At 44.7% G+C, this 16,324-nt stretch overlaps 7 protein-coding genes across 7 annotated transcripts; 4 read left to right on the top strand and 3 right to left on the bottom strand.

Moving 5' to 3' along the window:
- Position 1: 1 nt before the first annotated feature.
- On the bottom strand, positions 2–3,746 carry BGW36DRAFT_425219 (uncharacterized protein; the record flags this gene model as incomplete). Its single annotated transcript, XM_046220089.1, has 3 exons — positions 2–1,667; positions 1,745–2,579; positions 2,657–3,746. The coding sequence occupies 3 exons, from the start codon at positions 3,744–3,746 to the stop codon at positions 2–4; spliced, it is 3,591 nt and encodes a 1,196-aa protein (XP_046074098.1).
- A 475-nt stretch (positions 3,747–4,221) lies between these two features.
- On the top strand, positions 4,222–5,920 carry BGW36DRAFT_292642 (threonine synthase; the record flags this gene model as incomplete). The annotated part of the gene is made up of 3 exons (XM_046210924.1): positions 4,222–4,275; positions 4,329–4,415; positions 4,502–5,920. The coding sequence occupies 3 exons, from the start codon at positions 4,222–4,224 to the stop codon at positions 5,918–5,920; spliced, it is 1,560 nt and encodes a 519-aa protein (XP_046074097.1).
- Positions 5,921–6,491: 571 nt separating this feature from the next.
- On the bottom strand, positions 6,492–8,358 carry BGW36DRAFT_425217 (fungal-specific transcription factor domain-containing protein; the record flags this gene model as incomplete). Its single annotated transcript, XM_046220088.1, has 4 exons — positions 6,492–7,666; positions 7,736–7,834; positions 7,879–8,102; positions 8,156–8,358. 4 exons carry the CDS (start codon positions 8,356–8,358, stop codon positions 6,492–6,494), a joined length of 1,701 nt encoding a protein of 566 aa, XP_046074096.1.
- Positions 8,359–9,324: 966 nt separating this feature from the next.
- Positions 9,325–9,958, top strand: BGW36DRAFT_425216 (guanylate kinase; the record flags this gene model as incomplete). Its single annotated transcript, XM_046220087.1, has 2 exons — positions 9,325–9,331; positions 9,384–9,958. 2 exons carry the CDS (start codon positions 9,325–9,327, stop codon positions 9,956–9,958), a joined length of 582 nt encoding a protein of 193 aa, XP_046074095.1.
- Positions 9,959–11,548: 1,590 nt separating this feature from the next.
- On the top strand, positions 11,549–13,665 carry BGW36DRAFT_374048 (uncharacterized protein). The gene is made up of 3 exons (XM_046215640.1): positions 11,549–11,910; positions 11,969–13,070; positions 13,128–13,665. Exons 1-3 carry the CDS (start codon positions 11,752–11,754, stop codon positions 13,226–13,228), a joined length of 1,362 nt encoding a protein of 453 aa, XP_046074094.1. The 5' UTR covers positions 11,549–11,751; the 3' UTR covers positions 13,229–13,665.
- A 103-nt stretch (positions 13,666–13,768) lies between these two features.
- On the top strand, positions 13,769–14,263 carry BGW36DRAFT_292263 (uncharacterized protein; the record flags this gene model as incomplete). Its single annotated transcript, XM_046210901.1, has 1 exon — positions 13,769–14,263. One exon carries the CDS (start codon positions 13,769–13,771, stop codon positions 14,261–14,263), a length of 495 nt encoding a protein of 164 aa, XP_046074093.1.
- A 137-nt stretch (positions 14,264–14,400) lies between these two features.
- Positions 14,401–15,700, bottom strand: BGW36DRAFT_374046 (acyl-CoA thioesterase II). The gene has a single exon (XM_046215639.1). The coding sequence runs from the start codon at positions 15,559–15,561 to the stop codon at positions 14,587–14,589; it is 975 nt and encodes a 324-aa protein (XP_046074092.1). The 5' UTR covers positions 15,562–15,700; the 3' UTR covers positions 14,401–14,586.
- Between the last annotated feature and the right edge of the window lie 624 nt (positions 15,701–16,324).

The following is a 16,324-nucleotide window of genomic DNA, read 5'->3' as shown; positions in this document are numbered from 1 at the left end:
ATTAGTATATACACTCATCCACCCTATCTAATAAGGAAAATATCTGATCTTGACATGTCTCTGGAGTCCATTGTCTAGCCAGGACGACAAATTTTCTCGGTATTACCCGGCATCGATCAACAAGTAGCGCAACAACTCGAACATGTCCCTGGCTAGCAGCCATCCAAAGCGCAACACCATGCAAGTCCCGATATTTTTCCGAGGATCCAAGACTACTATCCAGAAGGAGTTCAATCAAGTCGTAGTTGCCATGATATGAGTTGGTCTCTAGGTAGCTTTTGACCTTTTCAAACCCATCCTCATCCAGATTATCAAGAATGTTTATCCTGTTGCTTCCCCTTCTCATTGCCCCGTGGTCTAAAAGTAGCTTTGCAATCTGCTTATCGCCATTGTACAGAGCTTCTTCGAGGGGAGTAGGATGATAGTTCTTGTAATCACCCCCACATGGATTTGCTCCTTTCTCAAGCAAAAGCCGGACTAGCGGTAAATTGCCTTCTCTGGATAGTAGCTGGAGTGCATATTGGTTATTCTTATGAATCAAGGCGGTATTCGGATTTGCTCCATATTCTAATAGTAGCTCGACGATGTTTGTCCTCTTCGTGAGTATCGCTATTTCCAACGCCGATGCAGTTATATCATGGCCTGGCTGTCGAATATTGGGATCTGCGCCGGCATCTAGTAAGTGCCGCACAATAGACGTATGTCCGTTTTGAACAGCTATCTTAAGTGGCGCCATGGAGCTATGAGATTTGTATAGCGGGAGAAAATCAGGATTTGCTCCGTGTTGGAGCAAGGTGACCACAATATTCTCAAACCCTCCCTGCACGGCGGGTTCGAGAGGTGTTTCGCCATTTGATGCAAACTCATTGGGGCTATGTCCCTTTTCAAGCAATAGTTTGACACATTCTTCTGTCCCGGTCAAGGACGCGTAGTACAACGCATCAGTTGCCTCTGGATATGGTAGTTGGGGTGAGCGTGAGACTTCGTATAATCGAACCCAATTAGTAAATGCCCTTTTCTTATTCAGAAAAAAGTCTACAGTCAACAGGTTCATTGTCTTTATTCCTTCTGGTGCGCATCGAGCATGATGATACCAGTATCTCGTTGCGTACGACATCAATGGCAATGATATATCCCCCTTTTCATTCAAAGTAGAAGATTCGACGTTCTCGAGCTCCAAAAGATAGCCAAGACATACTGATGCAATCTCAGCATTTGCATTATCTGCCTGCATTATATCACCGAAACGGGCCTTGAATTCTTCTGAAACAAGATAGTCTCGCACCGACGCATGCGACAATTTGACTTTCTCCGAGCCAGGATGGTCCCAGACATCAGCCTCAACCACAATGAGGTTAGAGCAGATTTTCAGGATGTCGTGAGGATTGGGAAATCGATTTTTGATATCAAAAAAAGGGCGTTGTTCCTTCTTCTCGGTGTCAACAGCAAGAACTTCGACCAGTTCTGCAATTGATGGCGGTCTCTTTGCGTATACAAGCCATTGAAGTACCTGCAGAGTATACCTTTTGTGGCTGGTATCAATGCTTGATATGATTTTAGTGTATGTCTCCTCCAGGCTCTGTGGTAATGAGTTCAATGTTCTCTTAAGCATTTCTACATTCAGATTCTGTTTCAAGTCGTCGAGATGGCAAACGGCTAGTCGGAACCTACGTATAGTTTCTTAGCTAAAACTCTTGGAAGAGTTTTATAATAAGAGATGAAAAGGATGAAACTTTTAACTCACATTCCGTCAGACTTTGTAAGTATCCCCCTTTCAATTGAAAGTCGGAGGCCTGGCATCTTTCTCCATCTTTCTAACTCGGGGTCGGATTGAAGTCTGTGTCGTATGTAATGGGCAATGTCACGATTTATTGGTTGCTTCTTCAAACCTAATCTGCTCCAATCATTGGATAGATGTTTCAGGTAAGTATTCAGCTCGTTCTCCCCTCGGCTGGTGACTAAAATATGGACTTTGTCTTTCCCTCGATCAAAGACAGAGCTTATGAAGTGTAATGTTTTTGCCGGGTCTGTGGTCTCGTCTTGAGCGTCGATTACAATATAAACATCAGTGAAACTTTCCAAAAAGTCATGTAGTATCTCGTATAGCTGTCTGGTTGAAGGCTCAATGTGTCCATCGTGACACAAATGGAAAACCTGGTTTAAAACAGGCGACGGCTGGCTTGCCTGGCTTGATATCTGCCAAATGAACGAATTAATCATAGAGCGATGAGTTTGTTTCTGGCAGTCAGAAAAGTCAAAATAGAAATAGATCAATGCAGTCATGGATGACATAGCATTGCAAGCTGGCGTCAATTGGGCAATGTGCTCAATTATAGAGGATGCGAGAATTGTCTTGCCGCTGCCTGCTATACCTGATATCCAAAGGAATGATCCTTTTTTGGACTTCCATCTCAAGAACTTCTCATGCTCCAGAACCCAGGTTGATGTTCCTGGCTGTCGTGTCTCTATAGCTCTAGTGTAGTTTTGAGACGCATCAGTCGGTCTGAGCCAGTGGAAAAGTTTGTCTTGCTCAATATGCGAGCGGAGTTGCTTCACTTCGTTATGGATATTTCGAATATCTAGCGATAAACATTAGTTCAATCTGTCTTCTCTTGTTACTTTGGTTTTTTTTTTTTTAATATCACGTATCACTCACTCGTTTCAATCCTGGAAAACCAGCGATCCATGACGACAACTTTACTAGGTTTGAGAAGGGTAAGGAGATGCCTGGAGAATGCAGCAGCAGCCAATGCAGCATAATTTTGCCAATCATCGTTCTTGTGGGAATCGGCGTAGTCTGAGATTCCACGGATGACTAGACATGGAAAATTATTCATAAGCCCAGCAGCTTCCATTTCGAAGCACAATATATTGTAGTTCGGGTCAGCTGATAATTGATCTCTGAAAGCCGGATCTTTGATAACTGAGTCTCCAGATGCAATGGTTCCGTAATGAATTTCCAATTGTCTGCTACCTTGTCGCTGTGGACGAATGATTCTGGCCTCTGTCCCGCAAGTCTGGTCGCATTTACCCGCGACGCGTCCTTGGTGATCATGGTCTGCAGCATATAGGATGTCAATGGCAGGGCGTCGATAGTCAGACATATCATCCATTCTCTTCATATGTTCCATGATTACGTCTTTCTTCGTGGGATCCTTATGACGCCGCCGGATCTCGGTGAGTAGCCCCAATAGTATCTCCGGAGGGGCGTTGAGCTGGGAAGTAAGTTCAAAGCGATTACCTGACAGCCTTTTTCCAAGATCATATTTGACGACTCCAGAAGACCTGCCATTTGGCACGCTGACCACGACGTCTCCAAGTCGAATATCGTTTCGAGCCGTGGGCGCCGCCGCTCCTATTCCAACCAATAAGGCAAATCGAAGGTTAGGGAATGAGCGTACCATGTCTCTTGCAACCCTAGCTGCCGTGTTGTTCCCTTGTCTGCCCGTTGGAAGGCATCCGATAACGACATGGTGACTCTCAATACGTCCAAAGACATAGGTATTGTTGTCACTAATGTCAACTCCTTCTGGGTTATCAAATTCTTCACATAACATTCGACACAGAGCATCATACTCGCACTGTAAGGCACAGATCAATCCAATCGTGTATTGTTGATCTATTGGGGAGTCCTGGGTTTCCGGAGTGTCGAGTTCGCGTCGTCTCTTCTGCTCATGAGAAGGATGAGATGCATTAGAGTTGATATTGACGATCTCCCATAATTTACGCTTTTGCGCGTTAGTCATTATTTGGTTTTTGTTCCTCCAGAATATCACGTTGAATTAAATGCGGTGCTTTTGTCTCGAGTTCCTTTTCGGAAACAACTGAAGACCCTGAAAAATGAGTTGTGATCTCGAGTGAAACGTTCTGAGGATGACATTATGGGCATTTCTCCAGCCTTCTTACAAGATGCGAGCAGGCTTCACCGCAACAATTAGACGTCAGCGCAGAAGGCGTTCATTCGCCTGGTGGTCAACAGGCGTTCTTAGGGCTTTCGTGACCGCTGCACTTCCCAGCCAATCACCATCGTCTGAGCATAAATAGGCATTGTGGCGAGGTAAGACTGGTGAGGCTGAGTGACTCGGTGGCGGCTCGGCCGGAGGATAGTTATTCCGGGATGCCCCTCCCGAAGTCGGAGCACGTGGTGAGTCAGATTATATGACGGGATAGAGAGATTTTCAGCTCAATTACCAAGGCATCATAGCAACCAGACTGAATATCATGGCTGCAACTGAGTCGCAAAAGTATCTCTCCACGAGAGGGGGTGACTACGGTGTGCGTATTATCACCATTCGTCTAGTTTTGACTGTTTGCTGACTATTTGGAAGCTCTCGTTCGAGACCGTGGTTTTAAAAGGCCTTGCCGCAGATGGCGGGCTTTTTCTGCCTCATGAAGTGCCAATCGCAGAGGATTGGGTACGTATTCTACAGTTCATTCTTAGAGAAAGCCTCAATTCAAGCATTGAACATATGAGCGGGATCAAGACGCTAACATATCCCAGCAAAGTTGGAAAGATCTCTCTTACAAGGAGCTTGCCTTCAAGATTTTCAGCCTTTATATCTCAAGCTCTGAGATTCCCCCGGATGACCTGAAAGCTATCATTGATCGGAGTTATTCGACTTTCCGTGCAGACGATGTCACCCCGTTGATAAACGTAGAGGACAACCTATACCTTCTTGAGCTATTTCATGGTCCAAGCTATTCATTCAAGGATTGTGCATTGCAATTCTTGGGAAATCTTTTCGAATATCTCCTAGTCCGGAAGAATCAAGGGAAGCAAGGGAAAGATAGACATCACCTAACAGTTGTGGGTGCAACGAGTGGTGATACCGGCTCTGCAGCAATTTACGGTCTAAGGGGCAAGAAAGATGTTTCAGTTACTATCTTGCATCCTAAAGATCGCGTCAGTCCTATTCAAGAGGCACAGATGACGACTTGCATTGACAGGAATGTCCACAACCTCGCTATTAGGGGGACATTTGACGACTGCCAAGATATCGTCAAGGCCCTGTTTAATGACCCTGACTCAAACAAGACCTTGAAGCTGGGTGCCGTCAACTCGATAAACTTCTCAAGAATTCTCGCTCAAATCGTGTTTTACTTTTATGCATACTTCTCACTGGCACGAAAATCACCTTCCTTTAAGGTCGGAGATAAGGTTCGCTTTGTGACACCCACTGGAAACTTTGGGAATATCCTTGCGGGTTTCTTTGCAACCAAAATGGGTCTTCCTGCGGACAAACTCGTCGTGGCAACAAATGAAAATGATATTCTGCATCGGTTCTGGACAACTGGACGGTACGAGAAGGATCCTGTCCACGGTTGCAAGGAAACATACAGCCCGGCAATGGATATCCTCGTCTCGAGCAACTTTGAGAGACTATTGTGGTTTTTGGCGAAGGAGCATGCTGTGACGACTGGCAAGGACGATCAATCCAGCAAAAAACAGGCTAGTGCAGATATCGTGGCCTGGTATCAGTCGCTCAAATCAACAGGCGGGTTTGGGCCCGTTCATAAGGATATCCTGGAAAATGGACGGCTCACATTCGAGAGCGATCGTGTTAGCAATTCAGAGACAGTGGAGACTATCAGGTCATGTTATAAACAGACTAAATACATCCTTGATCCTCACACGGCTGTGGGTATTACTGTTGCAAAGAGATCGCTTGCTCGGACCAGCGGGCACATCCAGCACATCTCACTTTCAACTGCCCACCCTGCTAAGTTCTCCGAAGTGGTCACATCGGCTTTGAAGGACGAGGCTGGTTTCAATTTCGAAGAACAAGTACTTCCTGACGAGCTCAAGGCTCTCTCGTCTAAGGAAACACGTGTGACAACCGTGGATAACTCGTGGGAGGCTGTGAGAGAGATCGTGAAAAGCCAGACCGAAGAAGATCTACAAGCTGAGAGTAGTGGTTGATAAAAATGTAGATGTTATTTTACTTTCACTCGAAGAAATAGAGGCTTAAAGGGTGTATTTGGTATTGATAACCCACTGCAGTGCCATTTTCATTTGTCGATTGAATAAACGATGGCTTGTCCATCACTATTTAATTCTGAACATCCAAGGGAAAGAATACTTACACATGCCAGCACCACCAGGGTGGCCGGCTCGGGTAAAAATTAAAGGATTCAGCGCTCAGAGGTGGTGGATACATAGGATCTCACAAAATTGTGGGGAATATATTCTGGTCCTCAACAAAATAATACACTCAACTATACCAAAGTCTACAAAGTCCTTGCAACAGATTGCAGACGTAGCTAAAGTTGTATTTGTGGAACATCCTGATATCTTCGACCCTAGCGCGTTTCTAAATACAGTATAATATTCCGAAATCCACTTCGTGGCACTACGAGAGGTAGGCCGCAATTAAATATGACCTGTTGTGAGAAAGCTGGACTGTGTACAAGCGGCGGCATGTAATGATGGAAACAGCATCTCCAACGACGAGATAGGGGCAACGCTACTTTCCATATGTTTCCGTCAGTAATCAATGAATCAAAAAGTCCATGTCCATTTCAGCGATGATATGCTCCCAGTCCCAGCTGTCCTCTATCTTCGTATCCATGACTTCCCATACCCGTTGCACAACCTTCAAGACTGGGTCGATATTTCGCAGACTGGAATATTCTTTCAAAGCATCAAAGCCTTTCTTGATCCTCTCGCGTTGGCGGGGTTCGAAAGCCGAGCAGCTAATGAGAAATAGTGGCATGAGTATAATGCTATATGCTCCTGCATTAGATGGTAGCATATCTAAGTATTTGAGAGCATCATCTACAACTTGCGAAATCTTTTCACTTGGACGGGATGAGTGAATAGTTCGATAGAGATACACCCACGTCGATTGACGATACAGTTGTGAGGCGTACCAATTTGGGGTTTCGATTGTATATGTTGGCTCCCACGCCCGCAGAGCAGAATCAATTGCAACGGCCTCATTTAAAATTTGATAATCAACGGCTGGTTCGCGTTCAAAAGAGCGTCGATGTCGGATACGATCCCTCAATCTCGTGACCTCTGATATGTGATAAAACAAGCCGTCGAAAATGCCTAGGAAAGTACCGGTTTGCGCATGGGGATTGAACAAATGAATGCGGAGTGATAAAGGTCGTCTATCAAGAGAGGTGATCGAATTGGACACGTCATGGTACTGATAGAACTCGACGATGAACTGTCGGAATACCTCACTCCTGGGTTTTTGAGTGGTCAAAAGGTAGCGAGCGGCATCCATGTGGGATCGATACTCTCCTTCGGTTTCTCCTTCGCAAATAGTGTTAAGACACAAGGCGAGTGTTGATGCAATGATGGGATCTTCTACCAATAACCTTGTATTGGCGGGGGGTTCTGCCTCAATGCTTTGTCTAAGGTCGGTGATGGCGCGATCAAAGTGATAATGTTTCCGCTCTTTGAAACGCGGCTCTGGATCACGGGCGGACAGGTGGGATCCGGACAGGCACATTAAGGAGTGCATTAAACATCCATGTTGAGTGGCCATTGGGAGAAGGATTTCCTTGAACGGATTGGAATCATCGTTGATGAGCGTGAGAACGCGACTGAATTCGAAAACAAAATGGTCCAGGAATCGGCGATCGATCTCTGTCTCAATGCCCTCGATGTAAATTGGCAATTCTTTTGGCAATAGTGGCAACCAGCTCCGCCGGAACGCTGGTTAGGAAATTTATTAGTATATCATGCACTCATTCTCCCCTCCGGAAAGTCTATGGGCATGGATACCATTGATATTAAACCCAGGAAAACTTTCTGTTTCCGTCTCCTCACTTTGAGACACTTGTCCGGGAGTATTTATCGACATTCCCTCAGGTGTTTTTGGAGCTTGACCCCATCAGCTTAGGAAGTAATATCGGGAAATTACATACATGGTGCATTCCTCGCATAAAAGGTTTCCCATATGGTTGCGGCATGCCTTGAGATTTCCTTCTTAACCTTCTTCTCTGGGACCAATGTATTTCTTATATACACATCAGTACGCTTACCATCCCGTTTTCTTTTCTCAATCTTGTACTGTATAATCTTCCAATCGTTGCCTTTGAGATTCTTGTGGAAGCCCCACTTCTTCAACTGGCGCTCGTACATGGCCTTACTGTAGTCAAGGTCAGCTATGCTCAGAGAAAAACAGACCACGTAATTAAATACCTTGAGGAGAAGTTATGTATTTCTTCTATGTAATCCATCACTTCATGGAGAGTTTTTCCTTCCTCCAGGAAAAGCTTTCGTATTAAGTCTTTATGGATCTCCCACGCGGGTTCCATAATTATGACCGCTTTGAGAAGATAATTTGATCTCCTAGGAATACGCGAAATATATTCATAGGGTTTTTGGTCGACGAAGAATGTCATGCTGTCGGTTGCTAATTTATATCATTTTTAGAGGGATGCATCTCCATAGTCGACGTCTGGTTCAACATCTAGAGGTTGATTGGCTATGGCCAAATCCTGCACCCTTGAGTGGCATGCCCGGGCGATACAGTCGTTATAGAAACACTGGTTGGTCAAACTCCGAGAGGCGTTCCGAAAGGCGTCTACGTGTCTCCACAACAATGCAGCCTTTTGCACAGAGTACTTACGTTGATGAATTTATTGGGCGAAACCGCAACCCTCAAGATGCAACACACCTAGCTCCCTTGTGCTCCTGTTAGAGTGCCCATTCTGTCAGCCTGCCTAGTGGTCCAATGATTACACAAAATTACTACCGGATAATTGAACTGAATGAGTATTTTTTTAAAATTCTTAATCTATTCCTGAGCGCCGGGGTGGGCGATAGTATAACACCCGTAGAAGTATCAATCTGGTAGGGGAGGGGGGGGGGTTTGGTAGCAAAAAAGAAACGATCGAATATTCAGTGTAATGATGAATAAATTTTATATAAATCTGGATTCGCTGTGGTCAGATTGCATTTTCGACTAGGCGATATATTGATATTCCTGGCGGTCATTCCAAAGAAAAGAAAAAAGCAACCTCTCTCCTCACCGCCTGGGCTGGGGGGGCTAACAATTTAAAGCACGGCTGCCACCACCCCTTTCACAAATCAATTGCCTTCTATCTATGATTTGTCCTCGCCTTTCTACCATCTTGGTCTGTTCGGGTGATCTATCCTATACTGTCTCTTCTCGTGCGGCTCTGGCGTGTGCATCATGGAGACGAGATACGTTTGGCTGGGATAAGACGAAGGGTCACATGATCCGCCACGTGACTGGCCGGCAATTTTCAGTGGCTTCACTATTCGCGAGCAAATCATTCGTGAGATCACACCATACACTGCCAAATCTATACCGGGCCTCATATTTAGGCCACGATAGCAATCCGATGTCGAGTAAGTTATGCATTCACCTATCAAAGCCTAGGATTGTGGCTAATTGCCAAAGCACCTGTCAAGGAAAGCCGACCCATCGTTATTTCTGGGCCGTCCGGTGTCGGCAAAGGAACCCTCATTCAAAAGCTTTTTGAAGAGTTTCCTAACACTTTCGCGTTCACAGTCTCCCATACAACTCGAGCCCCACGTGCTGGTGAAATTGATGGCAAAGATTACTTTTTCGTGACCCCCTCGACGTTCGCCGATCTCATTTCTCAAGGAGCCTTTGTTGAACACGCAAAATTTGGTGGTAATCAGTATGGCACGTCTCAAAAAACAATCGCAGACCAAACCGCCAAGGGCCTTATTGTTGTGTTAGATATTGAGATGGACGGTGTTCGACAAATACAGGCAAACCCTAACATCAAGGCTCGTTATGTTTTTATCAAACCGCCAAGCTTTGAGGTTCTTGAGAAACGCCTGCGAGGACGGGGCACTGAAAAGGATGAGTCTATTCAAAAGAGACTAGCTCAAGCGAGGGTTGAGTTAGATTACGCAGAGACTGGTGTTCACGACAAGATCATAGTTAACGATAATCTCCAAGAGGCATATGAAGAGCTTAAAAAGTTTGTATTCGACAGCAACTAGCATAACCTCTTCAACGTGAGATATCGGTACAGCCTTGATTTTATTGTGCTTAAGCTGCCATGGACTAGCATGTGATACGACTACTAACTATGCCGCTTTAGTTAGCGTCTCCCCATATAGATAGATGCCCTCTTTCCTCTCTTCTTTCTCCCCCACTACAAACCACGCTCAAAACACGTGTATTTCATATCCTTTTCTCATTTGCTTCTGTTGCCGACACAGGGTGTGCGCCATCGGCTTCACTGCCTCAATGACCTCTCATCCATATCATAGAATACTACTTTATTTACACGTCAATTAGACCTAAGGAACTTGCCTCTATCTAGAGGGTTTGGAGACGGGTACAGGACCAAAGATTTCTTTGTTGTGAATCGCCGAGTCAACAACCGCGTTAGTGAAAACAGTGGAGAAATGAAAGATACTTGAAGTGATAATTCCTAGCAAACACTGTAAAGACGCAGGTCTGAAAACTTAGTAGCTTCAATGTTGAATTGATCTACCAAATGTGCATATGTAGGCGCTGGTATATGTCTATTGAGTTTCCTTATTTGATTTTCATTCAGCAAGTGGTGAGATAGAGAAGCTTGGAGCTGAAAATGCAGACCAACAAGACATTTTATATATCTTGATATATTTTTCAGATTTGCATCCTCTATATTGACATCTATTTGTGATCTGTATGGGTATTTATATCGGATTTTTGTAGCATGGAAATTCCAGCATTGTTTGGTTCCCCGCATGATTAATTTACCCCCAATATTCGTGGTCTTAACCCCGGTTTTAAGGACAGTGATAACTCCCGCAATAAGAATCTGGAGTAGAATTACTGTAACGCTAAAGTTCGTTTGACCTAGCCCCAATCTTCTTACAATTATTTGGACTTGTTTCTTTATATAATTAGGAGACATAAACAGTCAACCCATACGAAAACTAAAATTCAATGTTGTTTACCGATATTGCTCATGCTGACACAATAATAAGTACAACCAGCATGGAAGCCCAAAAGAGAGTCAAAGACATCAAATGGTGATACGCACGGTTCATAATTCATAGTGTCGTGTAAAATATTAATATAAGCTTATTCTTCATCGTTAAATGGATACTTAGCAAGTTTAATCTGCCTTTTTTATCCTTAGATATGTTATCATTGATATTACACCGAGGGAAAAGATAGAACTCTAGAAGGGCTCAATTGAATCAATTGAGAAATTTATCTATACAAACTTAGTGTAATGACGAAACCACGGAGTATTGATATTGACATAATTGCCAATACAGCAAAACATAACCCTAGGGTTGCCGGGATCCTAGCAGATTTCTGCCGAACATTGGATCACTAATCAACAAATATAGCAACTCCGAGGTAGTTAAATCAACGATACTTATAAACTAGATCCTCAGCCGAGATTCTGAGCTTCTATCACTAATCTAAACTAATTGTGACCCCCATGAAAGAGGTTCTACCTTTCAACCTCGGCGATGCACGATAGCTAAGCGGATTCAGAAACTGGATTACCGAGTCACCGTTCTGCAGTTGTCTTGCGCCGCTAGCATGGGCGCAGCGAAATTCATCAGAGATGGAAAATCTAAGCCTTTCAACTAGATTTTATGATGAGCTATCGGATGTCCCTTTCCCTCCACCGTCACCTCGATTGGCTCCAGAGCCCAGACTTCTTGATTTCTTGTCCGCTTCCACTTATGAAGACCTTGTGCAAGACAGCGCAGAAAATTTGAATACAGTCCCGATCGATACTGATGCTAATAGCAACCTATCCCAAGGCCATATACATGAAATGCAAACCGACGATAACCCATTGATTGCTCGGTCAAACCGTGCGAAACGACGACCTCAGAATGCGAACAGTTCTCGGGTTGCCAAGGCTATGGATCAAAAAGGGAAAGGGCAAAGAGGGAGGCCGCAGAAATCAAATGGAATGGACTCACCGGCTGATGTAAGTCGTTGTACTCTACGGTTTGACCTGTGTATCCGTTATTGAGACGGTAACCCAGAAACGGCGGGCCCAAATCCGCGCAGCACAAAGAGCCTATCGGTCGCGTCAGGAGATGGAGCTGTCGACATTGAGAGGCCGTGTCAAGGAGCTGGAAGACGTGATGTATCAAACGAGTCAAATCTGCTTGCAATTTAGAAATGATGTCCTTACGTCTGGTCTATTGAATGACCGTCCAGATCTGGCTGCGAAGCTGAAGGAGACTGCGGAGAAATGTATGTCAATGGCGAGGCAAGGTGACGTTGAGTGTGTGGGAGAAAGCATTCAAGTCAATAAAACGTCAAAAAAGTTATCGCCTTCACAGAGGTCTAAGAAAACCAGTGGCGATCACCAAAAGATTACAACAAAAGAGGTTAGGCCGGCGGATGATTTTAATCACGAAAGTCTCGAAGTTACATATTCAGGACAATTATTAGAGTGGGAAAGGTCGAATGATGCGGACACTGAGACATCTAGCGATCCAACTTTCTCCCACTTAAACGATCTAAGGTCGCTTTCTTCAATTCCTTCCACAATTGAACTAACCGAACCAATATCCACGGTTGATATATGTGCAAATAACAAATCCCTCGCCGATCGGCTAGATATGGCATGTGCATTGCGCGCTTACCGTCGCCTCAAAGATCCATCTATAACTACTGCGGAATTATCCAGGGGATTTAAATTTCTTATGACTGTTATGAGCCGTGACCAGATTGCCACATATTTTAAAGAATTTATCGATTCTCTCGGCGCGTCTGCAGTTTTTGACAACTGGAAAGTTCCAGAAGTCATCCTTGGTGGTGCCGGAACCCATTATCCTCGAAAGATGCAGAGCAAAAGATACAATCTGGATCCTAGACTAGATGGATTACCGGAGAAAAGTCGCGGAATGACCCAAGTGTCAAGTAGAGCCAACCTACAAAGTGAATTTCAGGAAGATTGGTTCAATTCTGGGGATGTACAAGGGTTTCTAGCAGAATATGGAGTTATGACAGAAAATCACAGCCCAGCTCTCGGAGCTACGCGTAACGTCTCGGAGTGCAGTCCGCAATCAAAATTCCCTTGGGGCTCCTTACCACCGGGAACGGTATTGGTTGTTGACGAGAGCAAGTTGTTGCGGCGTAAGTCTGTTTCTAGTATACTACCGTCGTTGTCGGCCATCTAACGAGAAGTCATAGACTTAAGCACTTTCTGCGTTTGTCTCGGTCGTTCTGCTGGGTTTCGACGAAAAGATGTTGAAAAGTCAGTGTTGCAGCATGTGAAGCTCTGTTGGGTGTAGATGAAAGGTTAATACACTCTTGACCTAATAATAAGACTTTGGAGGGGGTTTGGGGTTCGGATCCAGTAGAAACAAAATATCACCAACTGAGGTTGTGCAATCATAAGCGTTCGACAGACTTTTATGCTTGCTTTCGGCGGAAAATGAAGGATAACAGGTCAAATGTTATACATCAGGAGATCGGCAATTCTTATCAATATTGCTAGATTCAAACTTCATTCGCACTGCCTAAGTAGACAAAGGGTGGCTCTTACTGAATTTTTGCAGCCATTTGCTCAGTCCTCGGCTCAATGAAAGACATAAAACCGAGAAATGGGTGCTGATTACTGAACATGATGAACATTCCACATTTTTATACAGCCTCGGTAGTATTATTCCATTGTCAAGCGTGTGGAAGTATAAAAACGTCCATTCCCCATGTTGTGTTAATATCAGCAGAGGATTTGATCGTTATTTTAATCGTTCGAGAGCATTGCTAGAACTCTATTGTTTTGAATACCCTTAGAAGTTCATCAACCAATACTTCGACTGACGTTTAAAATGGGAGATATCAAGTATCAAGTCCTCGTGGTCTCGGAAGATGATAAACCTACCGCTAGCAAACGCCGCGCTATCTATCTCCGCCCATTCCTCCTCTTCTGGCTGAACTCGCTCATTGCGGAGGTGATATTTCTCGCTGTGGGAGTCATTGTCATGACCGGTACACGGGACCTTCTCTACAAAATTTTATGGACGCTGCTTTTTTGTCCTCTTGGAATGGGTGGTGCAATGGGTGGAATCGTCAACTATTTTATCGTGGACCATCACTACGGGACGAAAGCAGTACATTTCACGGCTCTAATCGGTCTATTTATCTTTGGAAGTTGCAACTATCTGTGTTATAATTTGGATCGGCATTTCGGTTGGTTTGGTGCCACCGAGCATCCATGGTGGTTCCATTGGAGGTACCCAATGATTTATGTGGTGGGATATGTCAATGGAAAATTGCTCTTTACGGATAAGGGACAGGAGACATTGGCACGCTGGGGAGTTTGAGGGAATGGTTCACATTTTGAAGCTTACCGAGGTCGCGTCATCGGATACATAATGCATTACCCTCCTCAATTAAGCCGATCGGACCAATATTCACGGTTGAAAGACATATCAATAATGAGAATCGCGATGGAGAATATGGGTATTGGAAATAACTAAATATCTAGCCTAATTTTCCAAATTACAAAGTGCAGTCAAAGCAGTTTATGTTTCTACATTTGTTGTCCTAGCGCCAATATCAACATAACATTTGAGACGTAGAGGGACAAGAAGAAATGGACAAACAGGATCTATAGCTATATCTATATCTATATCTATATCTAAAATTACAAATTATGTTTCTGTTTCTTCGCTTTCGGGCGCAGAATACACTGCTGTGTCATGGAGCCTATCAGTGTGCCAGCCTCATCCCAAACCCGGCCCTCCGTGTATGTCCGGCCAAAACCACCAGCATGCGTGATGCATTCACGTAGATGCCAATTATTGAGATTGACGTTAGGGTTGAAGATGCGGAACGCAAAGTCCAGACTAGAACAGGCGTCGACTTCGTCAAAGAAGTGGCGGCTATGGACGAGAGGCAAAAATGACAACAGGCCGTCCATGATAAAAGTTAGGGCAGCAAGGTGGTCGGCTGGAGTTTTAAAGTCGCCAATTGCGCGGAACCAGTCACCAGAACTGCGATCCACCAAGGACAGACGATCCTGAGTAGTAGGGCGATGCTTGTTCACACCTACCAGGGTTTGAGTTGTCATACTCTCTGGACAGGCACGCACTTCGTACTGGAAGGTGTGCAGACCACCGAAAATTGCCTCGTATATCTTATCTTGTGCAGGAGTGATCTCTCCTGCAGCCAGCATCTGCTGTCGGTGCGTCTCCACGGTGACGCAATCCTTCCAGTGCGTATATTCCCTCTGAGGTGGAGTAGAGTAGGTGATCAACGCAGGCTCTGCAATTTGAAAGTCCGCGAGCATATCCAAACAGATATACGTGGGCTTGCCGTTGTCTTGTTCCTGCGATACCTGGACTCGGCGTGTCATGAACGTTCGCGTTGACCGCGTTTCCTGCACCGTGCAGATAATCCGGCGCTTTGTGCTCACGGGGGCTAGATAATTTCCCATAACAGAGTATAGGTGGAAGGTCGCTGGAACTGAGGCCATTGCGGCCTGCAAGGCGACTGCAATGGTAAATCCACCATAGGCAATTGGGGCCGAGTTTCCACCATGAGGTGGAAAATGTTTGGACTGATACTTTCCCGGTCCAAGGGGCTCAATAGCTATCAGCTCGGCTAGGCTAGGCGCCATAGTCGCAGGAATCCGTGCAATGTGTTGTAAAAGACCAAAAAAAGGAATGTACTACTACTTGACCTGACAGGGGAGAGGGTTGGATGAATATCACAAAACCATAGTGACTTTCACTGATCGGTAAACTCGTCAAGCGACATCAACCTTGCGTAAGCATGTTTTGGGACGCCGCAAAAGATATCCCCGCAATTCCTTTCTCGGGCCGAGGTCGAAGCACGTGGCCCAATATGCGATCACTAAACAGATCTTGATCGAAGATCGTCACTCCCACGAACAGGGCACAACACACTTTAGACAGGCGCTTCGATAGAACCGAATAGTAGTATATAGTATCGAACGGGTCCGACTTAGAGAAGTATATCTCTCGTTAGTACAGATCTTTTCGAAATTTACAATGTTTCTACCTCAATTACTCCCAAATTATTTACCAGCCCTAATGCGAGGACTTGCTAGTCCTAAAACGGATAATATTTATACCTAAGATTTGGTGATATAAAAGAGTTTCTAGAAGTCTAATAGTATTTCAAGGACTTTCTTTAAACTATCTTGAAGGCGCTGGTAAGAAAATCGGTCCTCAACATGCTCTCTGTCTCTATCTTGAAAACACCATTTTTCCTTCCAATAAAAGGCCTAAATTCATGCGCTTCCAATGGCTAACTTGTCCATCGTTCGAATCATTTATTGACCAATATTTTGATTGACAGGAATAATGATGTGACTAGTCACGAAATACTGCTCCTGCAGCAGACCTCGCTCTAGCACG

This window comes from Talaromyces proteolyticus, assembly GCF_021365285.1.
Source record: "Talaromyces proteolyticus strain PMI_201 chromosome Unknown BGW36scaffold_4, whole genome shotgun sequence".
In the NCBI taxonomy this organism is placed as follows: Eukaryota; Fungi; Ascomycota; class Eurotiomycetes; order Eurotiales; family Trichocomaceae; genus Talaromyces; species Talaromyces proteolyticus.
The sequence above is the reverse complement of the archived record's forward strand: the minus strand, read 5'-3'. Positions and strand labels throughout refer to the sequence as shown.

Coding starts and splice junctions, on each gene's coding strand:
- BGW36DRAFT_374048 (XM_046215640.1), top strand. CDS start 11,752: ATGCAAACCGACGATAACCCATTGATTGCTCGGTCAAACCGTGCGAAA. Junction 11,911..11,968: donor GAATGGACTCACCGGCTGAT/GTAAGTCGTTGT, acceptor ACGGTAACCCAG/AAACGGCGGGCCCAAATCCG. Junction 13,071..13,127: donor CGAGAGCAAGTTGTTGCGGC/GTAAGTCTGTTT, acceptor GAGAAGTCATAG/ACTTAAGCACTTTCTGCGTT.
- BGW36DRAFT_374046 (XM_046215639.1), bottom strand. CDS start 15,561: ATGGCGCCTAGCCTAGCCGAGCTGATAGCTATTGAGCCCCTTGGACCG.